At 51.7% G+C, this 16,543-nt stretch overlaps 1 protein-coding gene across 1 annotated transcript in view; it reads left to right on the top strand.

The window, feature by feature from the left end:
* ARHGEF1 (Rho guanine nucleotide exchange factor 1) overlaps positions 1–16,543 on the top strand; it is a 90,703-nt gene that overhangs the window by 9,454 nt on the left and 64,706 nt on the right. Inside the window, exons 2-6 of the mRNA XM_060258676.1 lie at positions 9,836–9,936; positions 10,817–10,900; positions 11,066–11,185; positions 12,418–12,516; positions 14,772–14,814. Of these exons, the coding sequence (XP_060114659.1) occupies positions 9,910–9,936; positions 10,817–10,900; positions 11,066–11,185; positions 12,418–12,516; positions 14,772–14,814 (373 nt within the window). The 5' untranslated portion in view covers positions 9,836–9,909. The remainder of the gene's footprint in view (positions 1–9,835; positions 9,937–10,816; positions 10,901–11,065; positions 11,186–12,417; positions 12,517–14,771; positions 14,815–16,543) is intronic.

Raw genomic sequence — 16,543 nt, 5'->3', positions numbered from 1 at the left:
TTTGTAGCAGGAACTCCTTTGCATATTAGGCCACACACCCCTGATGTAGCCAATCCTCCGTGAGCTTACAGGGCTCTTATTGGAGGGCCTACTGTGAGCTCCAGGAGGATTGGCTACATTGGGAGTGTGTGGCCTAATATGCAACAGGAGGTGGTGGCAGCTAGAAGCATAGACAGCTTCAAGAGGAGATTGGATAAGCATATGGAGCAGAGGTCCATCTGTGACTTTTAGCCACAGCATATTGTTGGAACTCTCTGTCTGGGGCAGTGATGCTCTGGATTCTTGGTGCTTGGGAGCAGGCCAAAGTGAGAGAGCTTCTAGTGTCTTGGCCCCACAGGGTATAGATGGAACTCTCTGTCTGGGGCAGTGATACTCTGTCTGGGGCAGTGATGCTCTGGGGGGCACAGTGGGAGGGCTTCTAGTGTTCTGGCCCCACTGGTGGACCTCCTGATGGCTCTTAGTTGTTTTGGCCACTGTGTGACACAGAGTGTTGGCCTGGATGGGCCATTGGCCTGATCCAACATGGCTTCTCTTGTTCCTATGTGACACAGAGTGTTGGACTGGAGGGGCCATTGGCCTGATCCAACAGGTCTTCTCTTATGTTCTTATGTGACACAGAGTGTTGGACTGGATGGGCCATTGGCCTGATCCAACATGGCTTCTCTTGTTCCTATGTGACACAGAGTGTTGGACTGGAGGGGCCATTGGCCTGATCCAACAGGGCTTCTCTTATGTTCTTATGTGACACAGAGTGCTGGATGGGCCATTGGCCTGATCCAACATGGCTTCTTTTATGTTCTTATGTGACACAGAGTGTTGGCCTAGATGGGCCATTGGCCTGATCCAACATGGCTTCTCTTATATTCTTATGCAGAGGAGCTGCTGCTACAAAGAAAAGCCCCAGAAAGTACATGAAGTGTAGGATTATGAGATTGGAGAGGAGATCACGGTACCTTCTCCTACATGGATCCTAACTGCAGGTTTCTCTTTAACAACTGCGTGTTGGAAAGGAATTCGGCCCAAGCACATCCTTTCCCAGTCTGTGACGTTGGGGCACCTGTTGTACTTTTTCTGCCTGTTTTGTAGCTGCGGCAAAGGAACAGGGAGAAGAATGTTCCTTGGGTAGAACTGTGTTGGCTAAACTAGCTGGATTGAATTGTGTGCCTTATTAGTCTCTGTTATTTGCTTGATTTATCATCTTAATGGGACTCAAGGCGGATTACGGGATATTAAACAGTGCACTCGGAGAGCATAAAGCAACCCATGAGCAACACAATAGGCCTGCAATTGCAGAATTGTGTGTATGGCAGATTATCGTGGGCAAAGTATACAGCGAACAATGCAGAAAGTGGGTTATTAGATGGAGGCGATGCAATAGACGCAACTGCCTTCAATAATCATGGCTGTGGTCTGTTCCATTATTAATCGCCCTTGCCAACCTGACCTCTAAAGCGACTAGTCCTCATAAATATTTACCAGCGTGTGCCTCTACATAAATATTTCTGTTGGCCGCTTGTGAGGGAAAAAAGGCGCAGTCTCTTGGAATCGCTTCCCACTCATCCCAGGTGGCCGAGCCTGGTTTGAGCATGCCGTGAAAGGACCTTTTAATTGAATGCCAGTTGTATTGCTGTTGTTCCTCCACTAGAGGGCGTGCGGGTGAAAAAAACATGCCTCTTGAAGAGCAAGTCACATTGTGCCCCAGTAGAGGACTTCAAAGAACCATCTCCCCACCCCCAGCATCCTTCAATTGCTCCTTCATTAGGTACCAATATCCTAGTATGGGGGTGGCCAAACTTGCTTAACACAAGAGCCACATATAATAAATGCCAGATGTATGTGAGCTGGAAGGAAGGAAGGAAGATTGAGGAGGGAGAGGTGGAAAGAAAGCAACTTTAACTTTAAATGCATTCTCCGAGCCACTTGGAGAAGTGATTTAAAGAGACAAATGCTTTAAAGAGCCAGTTTGGTGTAGTGGTTAAGTGTGCGGACTCTTAGCTGGGAGAACCGGGTTTGATTCCCCACTCCTCCACTTGCACCTGCTGGAATGGCCTTGGGTCAGCCATAGCTCTGGCAGAGGTTGTCCTTGAAAGGGCAGCTGCTGTGAGAGCCCTTTCCAGCCCCACCCACCTCACAGGGTATCTGTTGTGGGGGAGGAAGGTAAAGGAGATTGTGAGCCGCTCTGAGACTCTTTGGAGCGGAGGGTGGGATATAAATCCAATATCTTCTCCATGCTGGCCAATGAGGTGGTGAGTTCTTCAAGAGCCACAACATAAGTGTAAAGAGTCGCGTGTGGCTCCCGAGCCACAGTTTGGCCACCCCTGTCCTAGTAGTTTCCTATGCATGCATTTCTGGGTTTAAATTCAGGTTTGCTTAATGCCACATAACTTGGGGAGCGGGCGGCGGATAAACTGTATTTGTATTTTTTTTTTGGGGGGGGCAAAGAACTGGTTTGTCCCTGGAACCCTGTGAGTCACTGCAGGTTTTTTACTCCTTTGGATCCATATCTCCCCCCCAAACCTCCCCCCCCCTCAGTCTCCACCCTGACTGCCCTCTTGCCAGGCCGTTGGCACGGTTCCCTCTATGAGTCAGGCTGTCTGCGGGGAGTGCCGTTTCACTGTCCGCTCGCACCGTTCTGTGAAGCCTCTTTGTAGGTGACAGAAGCTGCATTCATGCCCCTTCGGTACCTCCACCTAGTTTAGGAATTTCTGAGTAATTGGGGAAAGAGGGGAGCCTGAATTGCCTCTCTGTGTGCAAACCTCCCCCTCTGCTACCCCCTCCGTTTCCCGATTGCAGCTACGGATGATAGAGGCCTGCTCTGGAAAAACCAAGCAACCTTCGATTTCCACCAGAAGGGTGGCAACCAATGATTTCTCCCCCTCCCTTATGTTCTATCCTGGAGGCTAAATTTTAGCAGCCGCCCCCTCCCCCGTGGCTGCAGGGGTGGGCAAACTTGCTTCACATAAAAGCCACATAGAATAAATGTCAGACGTTTGAGAGCTGCAAGACGTGAGCGTCAGATGCTTGAGAGGGGAAGGGAGGGAGTGGGGGAGGGAGGAAAGGAAGGTGGAAAGGAAGCAAATAGATGGGGGAGGGGGAGGTGAAAAGAAAGCAACTTTAACTTTAAATGCATTCTCTAAGCTGCCAGCAGACTTGGCTCGGAGAAGTGATTTAAAGAGACAAATGCCTTCTCCAAGTCGGCTGACTTGGGGGCTTTGAGAGCCACACAATAGATGTTAAAGAGCCACGTGGAGCTCCTGAGCCACAGTTTGGCCACCTCTGAGCTTGGTTCTGTCCAAAGCAGTAACCCTGTAATATCGCAGACTGCCAGCAGGGGAGCTGTGTGGCTGAATGTTCTGCCATGCGATAGCTTCCCTCCACAATGAGAAGCAGAGGTCAGGGAGGAGAGTTTGGGCTTTGATTTCTGTCTCTTTAAGAAGGGGTGTGGCCACTCCTTGGGCAACCTGGAGTGGAGCAGCCCATGTGTAGCTTTGGTGGGGGGATGGTGGAAATTGCTGTCCAGTTGCCCCTGACTTATAGCGACCTCGGAGGATTTTCAAGGCAAGAGACATTGGGAAGTGTCGCCTGCCTCTGCGTAGCAACCCTGTTCTTCCTCGGTGGTCTTTCTTCTCAATATTAAACCAGGGCTGACCCTGCTTAGCTTGCAAGATGGGGCTGGCCTGGGCCATCCAGGTAAAGGCAAGAGCTGTTCAGAGGTGGTTGGCCATTGGCTGCCTCTGCGTAGCAACCCTGGTCTTTCTCGGTGGTCCCCTGTCCAAGGACCAACCAGGGCCAACCCTGCTTAGGTGATGAGATCAGCCTAGCCTGGGCCATCCAGGTCAAGTCAAGAGTCATTCAGAGGTGGTCTGCCATTGGTTGCCTCTGCGTAACAATCCTCATCTTCCTCAGTGATCTCCTATTCAAGGACCAAACAGGGCCAGCCCTGCTTAGCTAATGAGATCAGGCTAGCTTGGGTCATCCAGGTCGAGGCAAGGGTCGTTCAGAGAGGTGGTTGGTCATTTCCTGCCTCTGCGTAGCAACCCTGGACTTCCTCGATGGTCTCCTATCCAAGGGCTAACCATGGTCGACCCTGCTTAGCTGATGAGATCAGGCCAGCCTGGGCCATCCAGGTCAAGTCAAGAGTCATTCAGAGGTGGTTGGCCCTTGGCTACCTCTGCGTAGCAACCCTGGTCTTTCTCTGTGGTCTCCTATCCAAGGACCAACCAGGGTCAGCCCTGCTTAGCTGATGACATCAGGCTAGCCTGGGCCATCCAGGTCAAATTAAGAGTCGTTCAGAGGTGGTTGGCCATTGGCTGCCTCTGCGTGGCAACTCTCATCTTCCTCGATGGTCTCCTATCCAAGGACCAACCAGGAACGACCCTGCTTAGCTGATGACATTAGGCTAGCCTGGGCCATCCAGGTCAAATCAGGAGTCGTTCAGAGGTGGTTGGCCATTGGCTGCCTCTGCATAGCAACCCTGAACTTCCTCGATGGTCTCCTATCCAAGGACTAACCATGGTCGACCCTGCTTAGATGATGAGATCAGGCCAGCGTGGGCCATCCAGGTCAAGGCAAGAGTCATTCAGAGTTGGTTGGCCATTGCCTGCCTCTGTGTAGCAACCCTGGACTTCCTCTGTGGTCTCCTATCCAAAGACCAACAAGGGCCAGCCCTACTTAGTTAATGAGATCAGGCTAGCTTGGGCCATCCAGGTCAAGGCAAGAGTCATTCAGAGGTGGTTTGCCATTGGCTGCCTCTGCGTAGCAACTCTCATCTTCCTCGGTGGTCTCCTATCCAAGGACCAACCAGGGTCAACCCTGCTTAGCTGATGAGATCAGGCTAGCTTGGGCCATCCAGGTCAAGGCAAGAGTGGTTCAGAGGTGGTTGGCCATTGCCTGCCTCTGCGTAGCAACCCTGGACTTCCTCTGTGGTCTCCTATCCAAGGACCAACAAGGGCTAGCCCTACTTAGTTAATCAGATCAGGCTAGCTTGTGCCATCCAGGTCAAGGCAAGAGTCATTCAGAGTTGGTTGGCCATTGCCTGCCTCTGCGTAGCAACCCTGGACTTCCTCTGTGGTCTCCTATCCAAGGACCAACAAGGGCCAGCCCTACTTAGTTAATGAGATCAGGCCAGCGTGGGCCATCCAGGTCAAGGCAAGAGTCATTCAGAGTTGGTTGGCCATTGCCTGCCTCTGCGTAGCAACCCTGGACTTCCTCTGTGGTCTCCTATCCAAGGACCAACAAGGGCCAGCCCTACTTAGTTAATGAGATCAGGCCAGCGTGGGCCATCCAGGTCAAGGCAAGAGTCATTCAGAGTTGGTTGGCCATTGCCTGCCTCTGCGTAGCAACCCTGGACTTCCTCTGTGGTCTCCTATCCAAGGACCAACAAGGGCCAGCCCTACTTAGTTAATGAGATCAGGCCAGCGTGGGCCATCCAGGTCAAGGCAAGAGTCATTCAGAGGTGGTTGGCCATTGCCTGCCTCTGCGTTGCAACCCTGGACTTCCTCTGTGGTCTCCTATCCAAGGACCAACAAGGGCCAGCCCTACTTAGTTAATGAGATCAGGCCAGCGTGGGCCATCCAGGTCAAGGCAAGAGTCATTCAGAGTTGGTTGGCCATTGCCTGCCTCTGCGTAGCAACCCTGGACTTCCTCTGTGGTCTCCTATCCAAGGACCAACAAGGGCCAGCCCTACTTAGTTAATGAGATCAGGCCAGCGTGGGCCATCCAGGTCAAGGCAAGAGTCATTCAGAGGTGGTTGGCCATTGCCTGCCTCTGCGTAGCAACCCTGGACTTCCTCTGTGGTCTCCTATCCAAGGACCAACAAGGGCCAGCCCTACTTAGTTAATGAGATCAGGCCAGCGTGGGCCATCCAGGTCAAGGCAAGAGTAATTCAGAGTTGGTTGGCCATTGCCTGCCTCTGCGTTGCAACCCTGGACTTCCTCTGTGGTCTCCTATCCAAGGACCAACAAGGGCCAGCCCTACTTAGTTAATGAGATCAGGCCAGCGTGGGCCATCCAGGTCAAGGCAAGAGTCATTCAGAGTTGGTTGGCCATTGCCTGCCTCTGCGTAGCAACCCTGGACTTCCTCTGTGGTCTCCTATCCAAGGACCAACAAGGGCCAGCCCTACTTAGTTAATGAGATCAGGCCAGCGTGGGCCATCCAGGTCAAGGCAAGAGTCATTCAGAGGTGGTTGGCCATTGCCTGCCTCTGCGTAGCAACCCTGGACTTCCTCTGTGGTCTCCTATCCAAGGACCAACAAGGGCCAGCCCTACTTAGTTAATGAGATCAGGCCAGCGTGGGCCATCCAGGTCAAGGCAAGAGTCATTCAGAGGTGGTTGGCCATTGCCTGCCTCTGCGTAGCAACCCTGGACTTCCTCTGTGGTCTCCTATCCAAGGACCAACAAGGGCCAGCCCTACTTAGTTAATGAGATCAGGCCAGCGTGGGCCATCCAGGTCAAGGCAAGAGTAATTCAGAGTTGGTTGGCCATTGCCTGCCTCTGCGTTGCAACCCTGGACTTCCTCTGTGGTCTCCTATCCAAGGACCAACAAGGGCCAGCCCTACTTAGTTAATGAGATCAGGCCAGCGTGGGCCATCCAGGTCAAGGCAAGAGTCATTCAGAGTTGGTTGGCCATTGCCTGCCTCTGCGTAGCAACCCTGGACTTCCTCTGTGGTCTCCTATCCAAGGACCAACAAGGGCCAGCCCTACTTAGTTAATGAGATCAGGCCAGCGTGGGCCATCCAGGTCAAGGCAAGAGTCATTCAGAGGTGGTTGGCCATTGCCTGCCTCTGCGTAGCAACCCTGGACTTCCTCTGTGGTCTCCTATCCAAGGACCAACAAGGGCCAGCCCTACTTAGTTAATGAGATCAGGCCAGCGTGGGCCATCCAGGTCAAGGCAAGAGTCATTCAGAGGTGGTTGGCCATTGCCTGCCTCTGCGTAGCAACCCTGGACTTCCTCTGTGTTCTCCTATCCAAGGACCAACAAGGGCCAGCCCTACTTAGTTAATGAGATCAGGCTAGCTTGGGCCATCCAGGTAAAGGCAAGAGTCATTCAGAGGTGGTTTGCCATTGGCTGCCTCTGCGTAGCAACTCTCATCTTCCTCGGTGGTCTCCTATCCAAGGACCAACCAGGGTCAACCCTGCTTAGCTGATGAGATCAGGCTAGCTTGGGCCATCCAGGTCAAGTCAAGAGTCGTTCAGAGGTGGTTGGCCATTGCCTGCCTCTACGTAGCAACCCTGGACTTCCTTGATGGTCTCCTATCCAAGGCCCAACCAGGATTGACCCTGCTCAGTCCTTGAGTTCAGGCTAGCCTGGGTCATCCAAGTCAGGGCGCATGCAGCTTTACTACCTGGTTAAGACTGAATCCTCAGTTTGCAATTAATTTCCCTGTAGATCTCCTCTGAGAAGGTGATGAAGGCTGCTCTGCCTGCATTGGACTGCTTGTGGTCCCCAGGACCCCCAATTATTGCCGTGTCCACCCACCCACACGTGTGCCACTGACTTCACATCTGGAGGGCCTGATAGCACCCTTCAGGGGATCCTGCAGTGTACTCTGAATCTTCTCTTTGCTCATCCTAATGCTGGTCAGTTTGATGTAGTGGTTAAGTGTGCGGACTCTTATCTGGGAGAACCGGGTTTGATTCCCCACTCCTCCACTTGCAGCTGCTGGAATGGCCTTGGGTCAGCCATAGCTCTGGCAGAGGTTGTCCTTGAAAGGGCAGGCTCTTATCTGGGAGAACCGGGTTTGATTCCCCACTCCTCCACTTGCAGCTGCTGGAATGGCCTTGGGTCAGCCATAGCTCTGGCAGAGGTTGTCCTTGAAAGGGCAGACTCTTATCTTTGAGAAGCGGGTTTGATTCCCCACTCCTCCACTTGCACCTGCTGGAATGGTCTTGGGTCAGCCATAGCTCTGGCAGAGGTTGTCCTTGAAAGGGCAGGCTCTTATCTGGGAGAACCCACTCCTCCACTTGCAGCTGCTGGAATGGCCTTGGGTCAGCCATAGCTCTGGCAGAGGTTGTCCTTGAAAGGGCAGACTCTTATCTTTGAGAAGCGGGTTTGATTCCCCACTCCTCCACTTGCAGCTGCTGGAATGTCCTTGGGTCAGCCATAGCTCCAGCAGAGGTTCTTGAAAGGGCAGACTCTTATCTGGGAGAACCAGGTTTGATTCCCCACTCCTCCACTTGCAGCTGCTGTAATGGCCTTGGGTCAGACATGGCTCTTGCATCAATTGTCCTTGAAAGGGCAGCTGCTGTGAGTCCTCTCAGCCCCACCTACCTCACAGGGTGTTTGTTGTGGGGGAGGAAGGTAAAGGAGATTGTGAGCCACTCTGAGATTCGGAGTGGAGGGCGGGATATAAATCCGATATCTTCTTCTGGTCATTCCCCAGTGTGGGACAGCAGTCAGAGTGTCGGAGAAGACGCTGGGAATCCCAGATTGGAATCTCCACTCTGCTGTAAAGCATGGGCTCTGAGCCTTCCCTGCATTGCAGGGCCGTTGTGAGGTTGAAACAGAAGAGAAGAGCATGATGTCAGCTGCTTCGGGTCCCCACTGAGAGCCAGTCTGGTGCAGTGGTTAAGTGTGCGGACTCTTATCTGGGGGAACCGGGTTTGATTCCCCACTTCTCCACTTGCAGCCTTGGATCAGCCATAGCTCTCGTAGGAGTTGTTCTTGAAAGGGCTGCTTCTGTCAGAGCTCTCTCAGCCGCACCTGCCTCACAGGGTGTCTGTCGCTGGGGAGGAAGGGAAAGGAGATTGTAAGCTGCTCTGAGATTCAGAGTGAAGGGCGGGATATAAATCCAATCTCTTCTTCACTGGGGAAAAGGGGGAGGGTGCAAATGAAGTAAATAACACCCCCCCCCCCCCCGCCGAACACTTATGCAACTTATACAACCTGTATTCTACCGGCTGCACTGGATATTAGGCCACACCTCCCAGATGTAGCCAATCCTTCAAGAGCTTACAGGGCTCTTAGTAAAAGGCCTGCTGAAAGTTCCAGGAGGATTGGCTACATCAGGGGGTGTGGCTTAATATGCAAAGGAGTTCCTGCTACCAAAAAAGCCCTGCTTGGGGAGCCGTGTATTACGATAGGTTGATAAGTTTTTACTGTAAGATTGGTTTTTAATGGCAATACTGTTTTATTATGTATCTTATTGCTTGAAGCCACCCTGAGCCCTGCCCGGTAAAAAAAAGGAATGGAATAAAACTTGGGTGAATAAATAAACTCTTGTCTGAGAGTCCAACAGAAAGGTCAATCTTAGGGGAAAGACCACCTGGTAAAGTTGCGGGGAGAGGTTCAGAAAGTGGAGGCTGCGTGGGATCATTAGAGTGGCCAAGTCCAATTCAAGAAATATCTGGGAACTTTGGGGGTGGAGCCAGGAGACTTTGGGGGTGGAGCCAGGAGCAAGGGTGTGACGAGCATAACAACTCCAAAGGGAGTTCTGGCCATCACATTGAAAGGAACCACACACTCTTTAAATGCCTTCGTTCCATTAGAAATAATGAAGGATAGGGGTACTTTCTTTTGGGGCTCATAAAATTGGACCGCCTAGTCTAATCTTTTTGAAACTTGGAGGGCATTTTGGGGAGACATAATGGATGCTATGCTGAACATTTGGTGCCTCTACCTCAAAAAACAGCCCCCCCCCAAGATACCCAAGGATCAATTCTCTATTTCCTATGGGAATTTGTCTCCATAGGGAATAATGGAGTACCCAGCAGACGTTTTCCCTCCCCTCCTCCTGCTTTCTGATGACCCTGAAGTGGGGGGAGGGCCTGCAAACTAGGGATTGGCATCTCTAGCGACCATCGAGTTGGTGAATTTTGTCTTTGGGTGTCTTCCACAGGTCTATGTGAAGCCTGGACTCTTGGACTCCTTGACCCAGCCACTGGGGCGGGACCCCTCTCCCCAGGAGGCAGAATGGAGCTGGAGGAAGCATACAATGGGGTGAGTCATAAGAACATAAGAGAAGCCATGTTGGATCAGGCCAATGGTCCATCCATTCCAACACTCTGCGTCACACAGTGGCCAAAAAAACCCGCAGGCGCCATCAGGAGGTCCATCAGTGGGGCCAGGACATTAGAAGCCCTCCCACTGTCTCCCCGCCACCCCACAAGCACCCAGAATACAGAGCATCACTGCCCCAGACAGAGAGTTCCAACAATATGCTGTGGCTAGTAGCCACTGATAGACCTCTGCTCCATATGCCTATCTGGTCCCCTCTTGAAGCTGTCCATGCTTGCAGCTGCCACCATCTCCTGCGGCAGTGAATTCCATGTCATAGGGAGGGTGAGAGTGGGGCACTTCTGGTTTTGAAAGAGGGCTGAAGGGAGAACGTTTCCCAGATCTGAGCCCAGAAATGCCTTCCTGCATCCTGTGGGGAGCGATTTGTGTTATAAATATGAGTAAGGGATGGGCAAAAACCGGGCTTTTTTTTGTTGTTGCAGGAACTCCTTTGTATATCAAGCCACCTCCCCCCCCCGATGTAGCCAATCCTCCTGGAGTTTACAGAAGGCCCTGTACTAAGAGCTCTCTAAGCTCTGAGAGGATTGGCTACATCAGGGGGGCGTGGTCTAATATGCAAAGGAGTTCCTGCCACCAAAAAATCCCTGGGCAAAAGTCAGGGGATCTATGGTCTCTGTCTGAAACTCCCTGCTTCTGTTAGCCATTGAGGGCGACGGGTGAAAAGGACTTTGTACCACTCCGTAACAGGAGTTTGGCACTTGAAAGATGCATGGAAGAGCTCTAGGGCTTGGCAAAGCCAAGATTGTATCGGTTGCTTCTGGGGGAACTCATCTGTCCATCACTGTCCTTCCATCCTTGCTAGAACCCGCCGCCGGGTGCCCAGGGTGGGTCGGTGATAGCGATCATCGGAGCGGAAGACGAGGATTTTGAGAACGACATAGAGCTGGTAAGCAGGAGGTGGGGAGAGGCAGGGTCGGGTAGGACCGAGAAGTGCAACAGAGATGGGTGCAGATTGGTGGGGCCGGTTGCAAGGCTGGTGGGAAAAGAGGGCCGAATGCCCAGGGCTGTTGAGGAAGGTGGGTTGCCTGTTTTCTTCGGTGTCTCTCCCCAGCTCCAGAACCCGGATGCTCAGAGCAGCTTGTTCCAGAGCCTGGAGAACTTGAAGAAGCACCCGGCCTATCTGATGGTCTTTCTGCAGCACGTGGTGCTCCAATTCGACTCCAGCCCAGTGGTGAGGCATGCACGAGTTGCGCACTTTGGGTTGGTCGGCATAAGCGTGCCGGTTGCCTTGACCGGCGTGGTTGTCTGACGCATGGGAATTGTTGCATGGGTTGAATGCTGTGCGAGACAGGAGACTGGACTAGATGGACCATCGGTCTGAGTGGGCGGGGCTTTTCTCATGTATTGCGAGCGGGCCAGTTTGGTGTGGTGGTTAAGTGTGCGGACTCTTATCTGGGAGAACTGGGTTTGATTCCCCACTCCTCCACTTGCGCCTGCTGGAATGGCCTTGGGTCAGCCATAGCTCTGGCAGAGGTTGTCCTTGAAAGGGCAGACTCTTATCTGGGAGAACTGGGTTTGATTCCCCACTCCTCCACTTGCACCTGCTGGAATGGCCTTGGGTCAGTCATAGCTCTCCTAGAAGTTGTCCTTGAAAGGGCAGCTGCTGTGAGAGCCCTCTCAGCCCCACCCACCTCACAGGGTGTCTGTTGTGGGGGGAGAAGATCTAGGAGATTGTGAGCCACTCTGAGTCTCTGATTTAGATAGAAGGGCGGGGTATAAATCTGCAGTCTTCTTTTTCTTCTTCGTGGTTTCCATGTTTTTTTTTTTTTGGTAGCAGGAACTCCTTTGCCTATTAGCAGGGGTCATTGTGTAGAAAAGTAGGTGGTGGAGCTCATCCAGGGATTGTTATGCAGCTGCACCTGCTATTCAATGGACTAGGTGGGGAGGAGGAGGGGGAACCCTCAGAAAGGTTCAGGAGCTGTGCTCCTGTGAGCTCTTGCTGAATTCAAGGCCTACCTATTAGGCCATACTCCCCCCTGATGTAGCCAATCCTCGTGGAGCTTACAGTAGGCCCTGTAAGCTCTTGGAGGGTTGGCTACCTCGGGGGGTGTGGCCTAATATGCAAAGGAGCTCCTGCGATAAAAAAAAGCCCTGGTGGTTCCTTTCCTAGACTGGAAAGTCCCAGACTCTTCAGCCTTTCACCACAGGGAAGGTGCTCCAACCCCCTGAATACCTCAGTTGCCCTGCTCTGTACTTTGTCCAGCTCCACACACGCTCTGGGTGTATCTGCAGCTCCCGTTGCCTTCAGGTTTAGAGGATTGCTCGGGATTAGGGGACTGCCAACTCGACATGACTCAGGGAGGTCCGTGGGGAACGTGACATCAGAGGTTTCTACTCCCCCCCCCCTTTCCCTGTTAGCTGCCAAACATTCACAGGCCCGGATCCTCTCGCCTTTTGCTGTAGCTCTGTTACCTGCACATGGACCTCATCCGGCACCTGACACCCAAGGAAGGGAAGAAGCAGTTTACGGAGTTCTGCCACACCTTCTTGGATAAAGCAGGGGTGAGTTAGTCCCAGAGAATCTCATCTGGAAATCTTCAACCATCTCCAAACGGCTGTCCTGTTTTCTCCCGGGCTCCTCCCTGTCCTTTTCTCATGGGAATCTCCCGCAACAGGGCTGGCTTTTGCCACCCTCTGGCTTTGTTCTGTTCACGCCGTCTTCAGATGTTTGTTTTCAACGGGTGCTTGGACTGGTTTGCAGGGGTAGCAGTCCGGTTTAAGTGAACCCTGCGGGCGAATTTGGCCAGCATCGTGCATAACTCGAGCCAGAGAGCGCCGTGTTCCCATGTTACAATAAACACGTGGTGCTTGAGCTGTTATGGCTGTCATGTCTAATAGCACTGTGTAAATACTATCACAGCAAAAATAATCTTAAAGGTAAAGGTAATCCCCTGTGCAAACATCAGTCGTTTCCGACTCTGGGGTGACGTTGCTTTCACAACGTTTTTGTGGCAGACTTTTTACGGGGTGGTTTGCCATTGCCTTCCCCAGTCATCTACACTTTCCCCTCAGGAAGCTGGGGACTCATTTTACCGACCTCAGAAGGATGGAAGGTTGAGTCAACCTCGAGCTGGCTACTTGAACCCAGCTTCCGCCAGGATCAAACTCAGGTTGTGAGCAGAGAGTTCGGACTGCAGTACTGCAGTTTTACCACTCTGCGCCACGGGCTCTTGTAATCTTAGAAACTGAAAAGCAATATTTGTATTGTAATGGTTATTGTACAGACATAAACAGAATTTTTATAGTATTTACGCTATTTATCATATTTACAGTATTTACAATGTGCTATTATTCTTGTGTTCCACAACTGTTACCCCAGGGGTGGTTAAATTGCAGCTTTGAAGCCACATCTGGCTCTTTCACACATTGTGTGGCTCTTGAAGATCCCACGGCCCGTTGGCTGGCTTGGAGAAGGAATTTGCCTCTTTAAATCACTTCTCCAAGCCAAGCCAGGTGACAGGTTTGAGTATGCATTCAAAGTTGCTTTCTTTCCACCTCTCCCTCCTCCCCAGTATATCCTTCCTTCCTTCCTTCCTTCCTTCCTTCCTTCCTTCCTTCCTTCCTTCCTTCCTTCCTTCCTTCCTTCCTTCCTTCCTTCCTTCCTTCCTTCCTTCCTTCCTTCCTTCCTTCCTTCCTTCCTTCCTTCCTTCCTTCCTCCCTCCCTCCCTCCCTCCCTCCCTCCCTCCCTTTCCAGCTCTCAAACATCTGATGTTTATTATATGTGGCTCTTACATTAGCCAAGTTTGGCCACCCCTGAATTACACCGTGGTCCTGCTGTCTGGTGTGGCCATGATGTCTGACGTGCCTCTTGGACCGCTGAAGGCAGCTGATCCACCTGTAACCTCCTTCCCTTTCAGTCCCACGGGTGCCTTCTTCTGTTTATTGATGGGGATCAACAGGGGTGGAATTCTAACAAGCTCCTTTGCATATTAGGCCACACCCTCCTGATGTAGCCAATTCTCCAAGAGCTTCCAAAAAAGAGCCTTGTAAGCTTTTGGAGGATTGGCTACATCAGGGGTGTGTGGCCTAATATGCAAAGGAGCTCCTGCTAGAATTCCACCCCTGGGGATAAATATCTCATTGGTCTTAGAGAACCAGCAAACGGGCTGCGCTGAACAAAGCTTGGTGGTCAGCAGCTATCAGCAAAGCCTGTCTAAAAGTTTGCAGGCTGAACTCCTGCATCTGTTCCTTGAGGTATAGACTGCTGCTGAATAGGGAGGTTCCATTGAGCTAACAGCTGTTTCTACCTCTCTGTCCTGAGATAGTTTCCTCGGTGCAGACTTGGTGGTTTCGAGAATCTCTTTTAAACTCTTTAGAAAATGTCAATTTAGCGATACATGTAGTAACAGTGGCAAGGATTTTACACGCAAAATGTTGGGAGACAGGAGAAAATACCAAATACGGAGGAATTATTGGAAAAAAATCTTAAATGTAGCAGAATTAGATATTTTAACCACCCTGTTAAATGGGAAATGGAAGCAAGTGGCAACAGACAAACGGGCTGTACAAATGGATGCAGGTTTCTGGAAACAAGAAATTGTTACGTAAATGAAGGAAATGGGTTCAAATTGCAATGAAATTGAAAATGTAAATGTGATTGTCTTCATACTACCTCCGATCTCTGTTTTACGTATTTATGAGGTTTTTTTTTAATCGGTAAAGATTCTTTCGTAATTTAAGGTTTCATTTAATAAACTTTAACGATGGATTAAGAAAAAAACCCCCTCTTTTAATCTTTTTTCCTCCTCTCTCTGCAGTTGCTGCGGGTCCCTGTCCCAACCCCTGTGCAGTTTGAGCTGGGTAAGAGCTAAAGGAAATAACGCAAGAGTGTGTGTGCACGCGGGGCAGGGGGGGCGGAGAGCAGGAAGGCTGGCCCAGAAGCAACCTTTGTGTCCTCTGCGCTGATGAGTTTTGCAACTGGAATAAGATGTGCAAATGAATGATCGTCCACGTATCTTGCCTAATTTCGCTTCTGGCCTTTCTGGGGACAGGCGGGTGCTTTCAAAGAAAGCTCGCGGGAGGCTGAAGCCACTGCAGGGCCGCCTGGGACGGGCCTCATCCTGAGGATCTCTGCATTCGTTTCCTTATTTTTGTAAAGAAAGCGTCTGGGCCTTACGGCTGTGTTCCCTCTAATTAACACTCCCTCTAAGCCAGGGGTGTTGAAATTTGCTATGAGGGCTGGATCTGACATAAATGAGACCTTATCGGGCCAGGCCATGTCGGGTTGGGCCGAGCCATGTCTAGTTGGGCTATGTGTGTGCCTATTTAAGATTAGATAGCAGAGATACAAATTTTATAAAGAGCACAGACAAATGCAAATATATATATTTTAAAAAACATGCTTAAAATGTTAGCACTCATTGATTCTTAAAGATACTTCTTTTGTATTTCTCCCATGAGATCCAGGGAACTGGGCAAAGGAAGCTCTGGCTCTTTCCTTCCTTCCCCAGGGGACTGGGGGGGGGGAGCCTCAGCCAATAGAAGGAAGAGAGGCTTGGCTGAATAGCTCCACTGTGCAATTGAGAGAGCCTGGCAAAGCAAGCTCCCCAAGGGAGGAGGCTCAGCCAATGGAGAAACAGAGGTTTTGCTCTGTAGCTGCTGTGCAATTGAGCAAGCCTGGCAAAGCAAGCTGTGATGCAGAAGGAAGCAAGAGAGAGGGAGAAGGAAGCAGATGACAGCCAATTGCTCGGGGGGCTGATAGGAGCTCTCCAGGGACTTGATCAGCCCCCAAACTGCATGTTTGACACCTCTGCATCAACTGGTTTGCTCTGGGGCCATTTCTCCTGAGCTAAGACTAATATGTGTGAGCCAAGAGCTAAAAAACTCTCAATTGCACAGTAGAGCTACTGAGCCAAGCCTCCCTTCTATGGGCTGAGGCTCCCCCCTAGTCCTCTGGGGAAGGAAGGAAAGAGGTGGCAGCATGCACCTCTCCAGCGGGAGCCAAGCCCTCAACCTCTCCTGCCCGCCTGCGCACACGCAGCATGTGGAAGGCTCACGCGAACTCAGTTTAGAGGGAACACTACGTGAGCGGAGCAGTTCCAGGGCGGCACTAAGGAGTCGGTGAGGTAGGCCATTGCTGAGAGCACCATTTGGCTACAGGGGCAGACTCCTGCATGCAAAAGACCCTTCCACATGCTGCGCGTGTGCAGACGGGCAGTAGAGGCCAAGGGCTTGGCTCCCGCTGGAGAGGTGCACGCTGCCACCTCTTTCCTTCCTTCCCCAGGGGACTGGGGGGAGCCTCAGCCAATAGAGGGAAGAGAGGCTTGGCTCAGTAGCTCCACTGTGCAGTTGAGAGAGCCAGGCAAAGCAAGCTCCCCAAGGGAGGAGCCTCAGCCAATAGAGAAAATAGAGGTTTTGCTCTGTAGCTCCTGTGCAATTGAGCAAGCCTGGCAAAGCAAGCTGTGATGCAGGAGGAAGCGAGATATAGGGACCTCTTCCGGTCCTCCATGGCTGGTGTCGCTTGTTGGCTGGGGGAGCTGCAGCAGGAGCCGGGATCCCCCTTGGAGGGGAGTCCCTCGGCCTTGTGCCC

The sequence above is a fragment of the Heteronotia binoei genome, chromosome 17 (assembly GCF_032191835.1).
Source record: "Heteronotia binoei isolate CCM8104 ecotype False Entrance Well chromosome 17, APGP_CSIRO_Hbin_v1, whole genome shotgun sequence".
NCBI lineage: Eukaryota > Metazoa > Chordata > Lepidosauria > Squamata > Gekkonidae > Heteronotia > Heteronotia binoei.
Note: the sequence above shows the minus strand (reverse complement) of the source record. Positions and strands in the feature narration are given on the sequence as shown.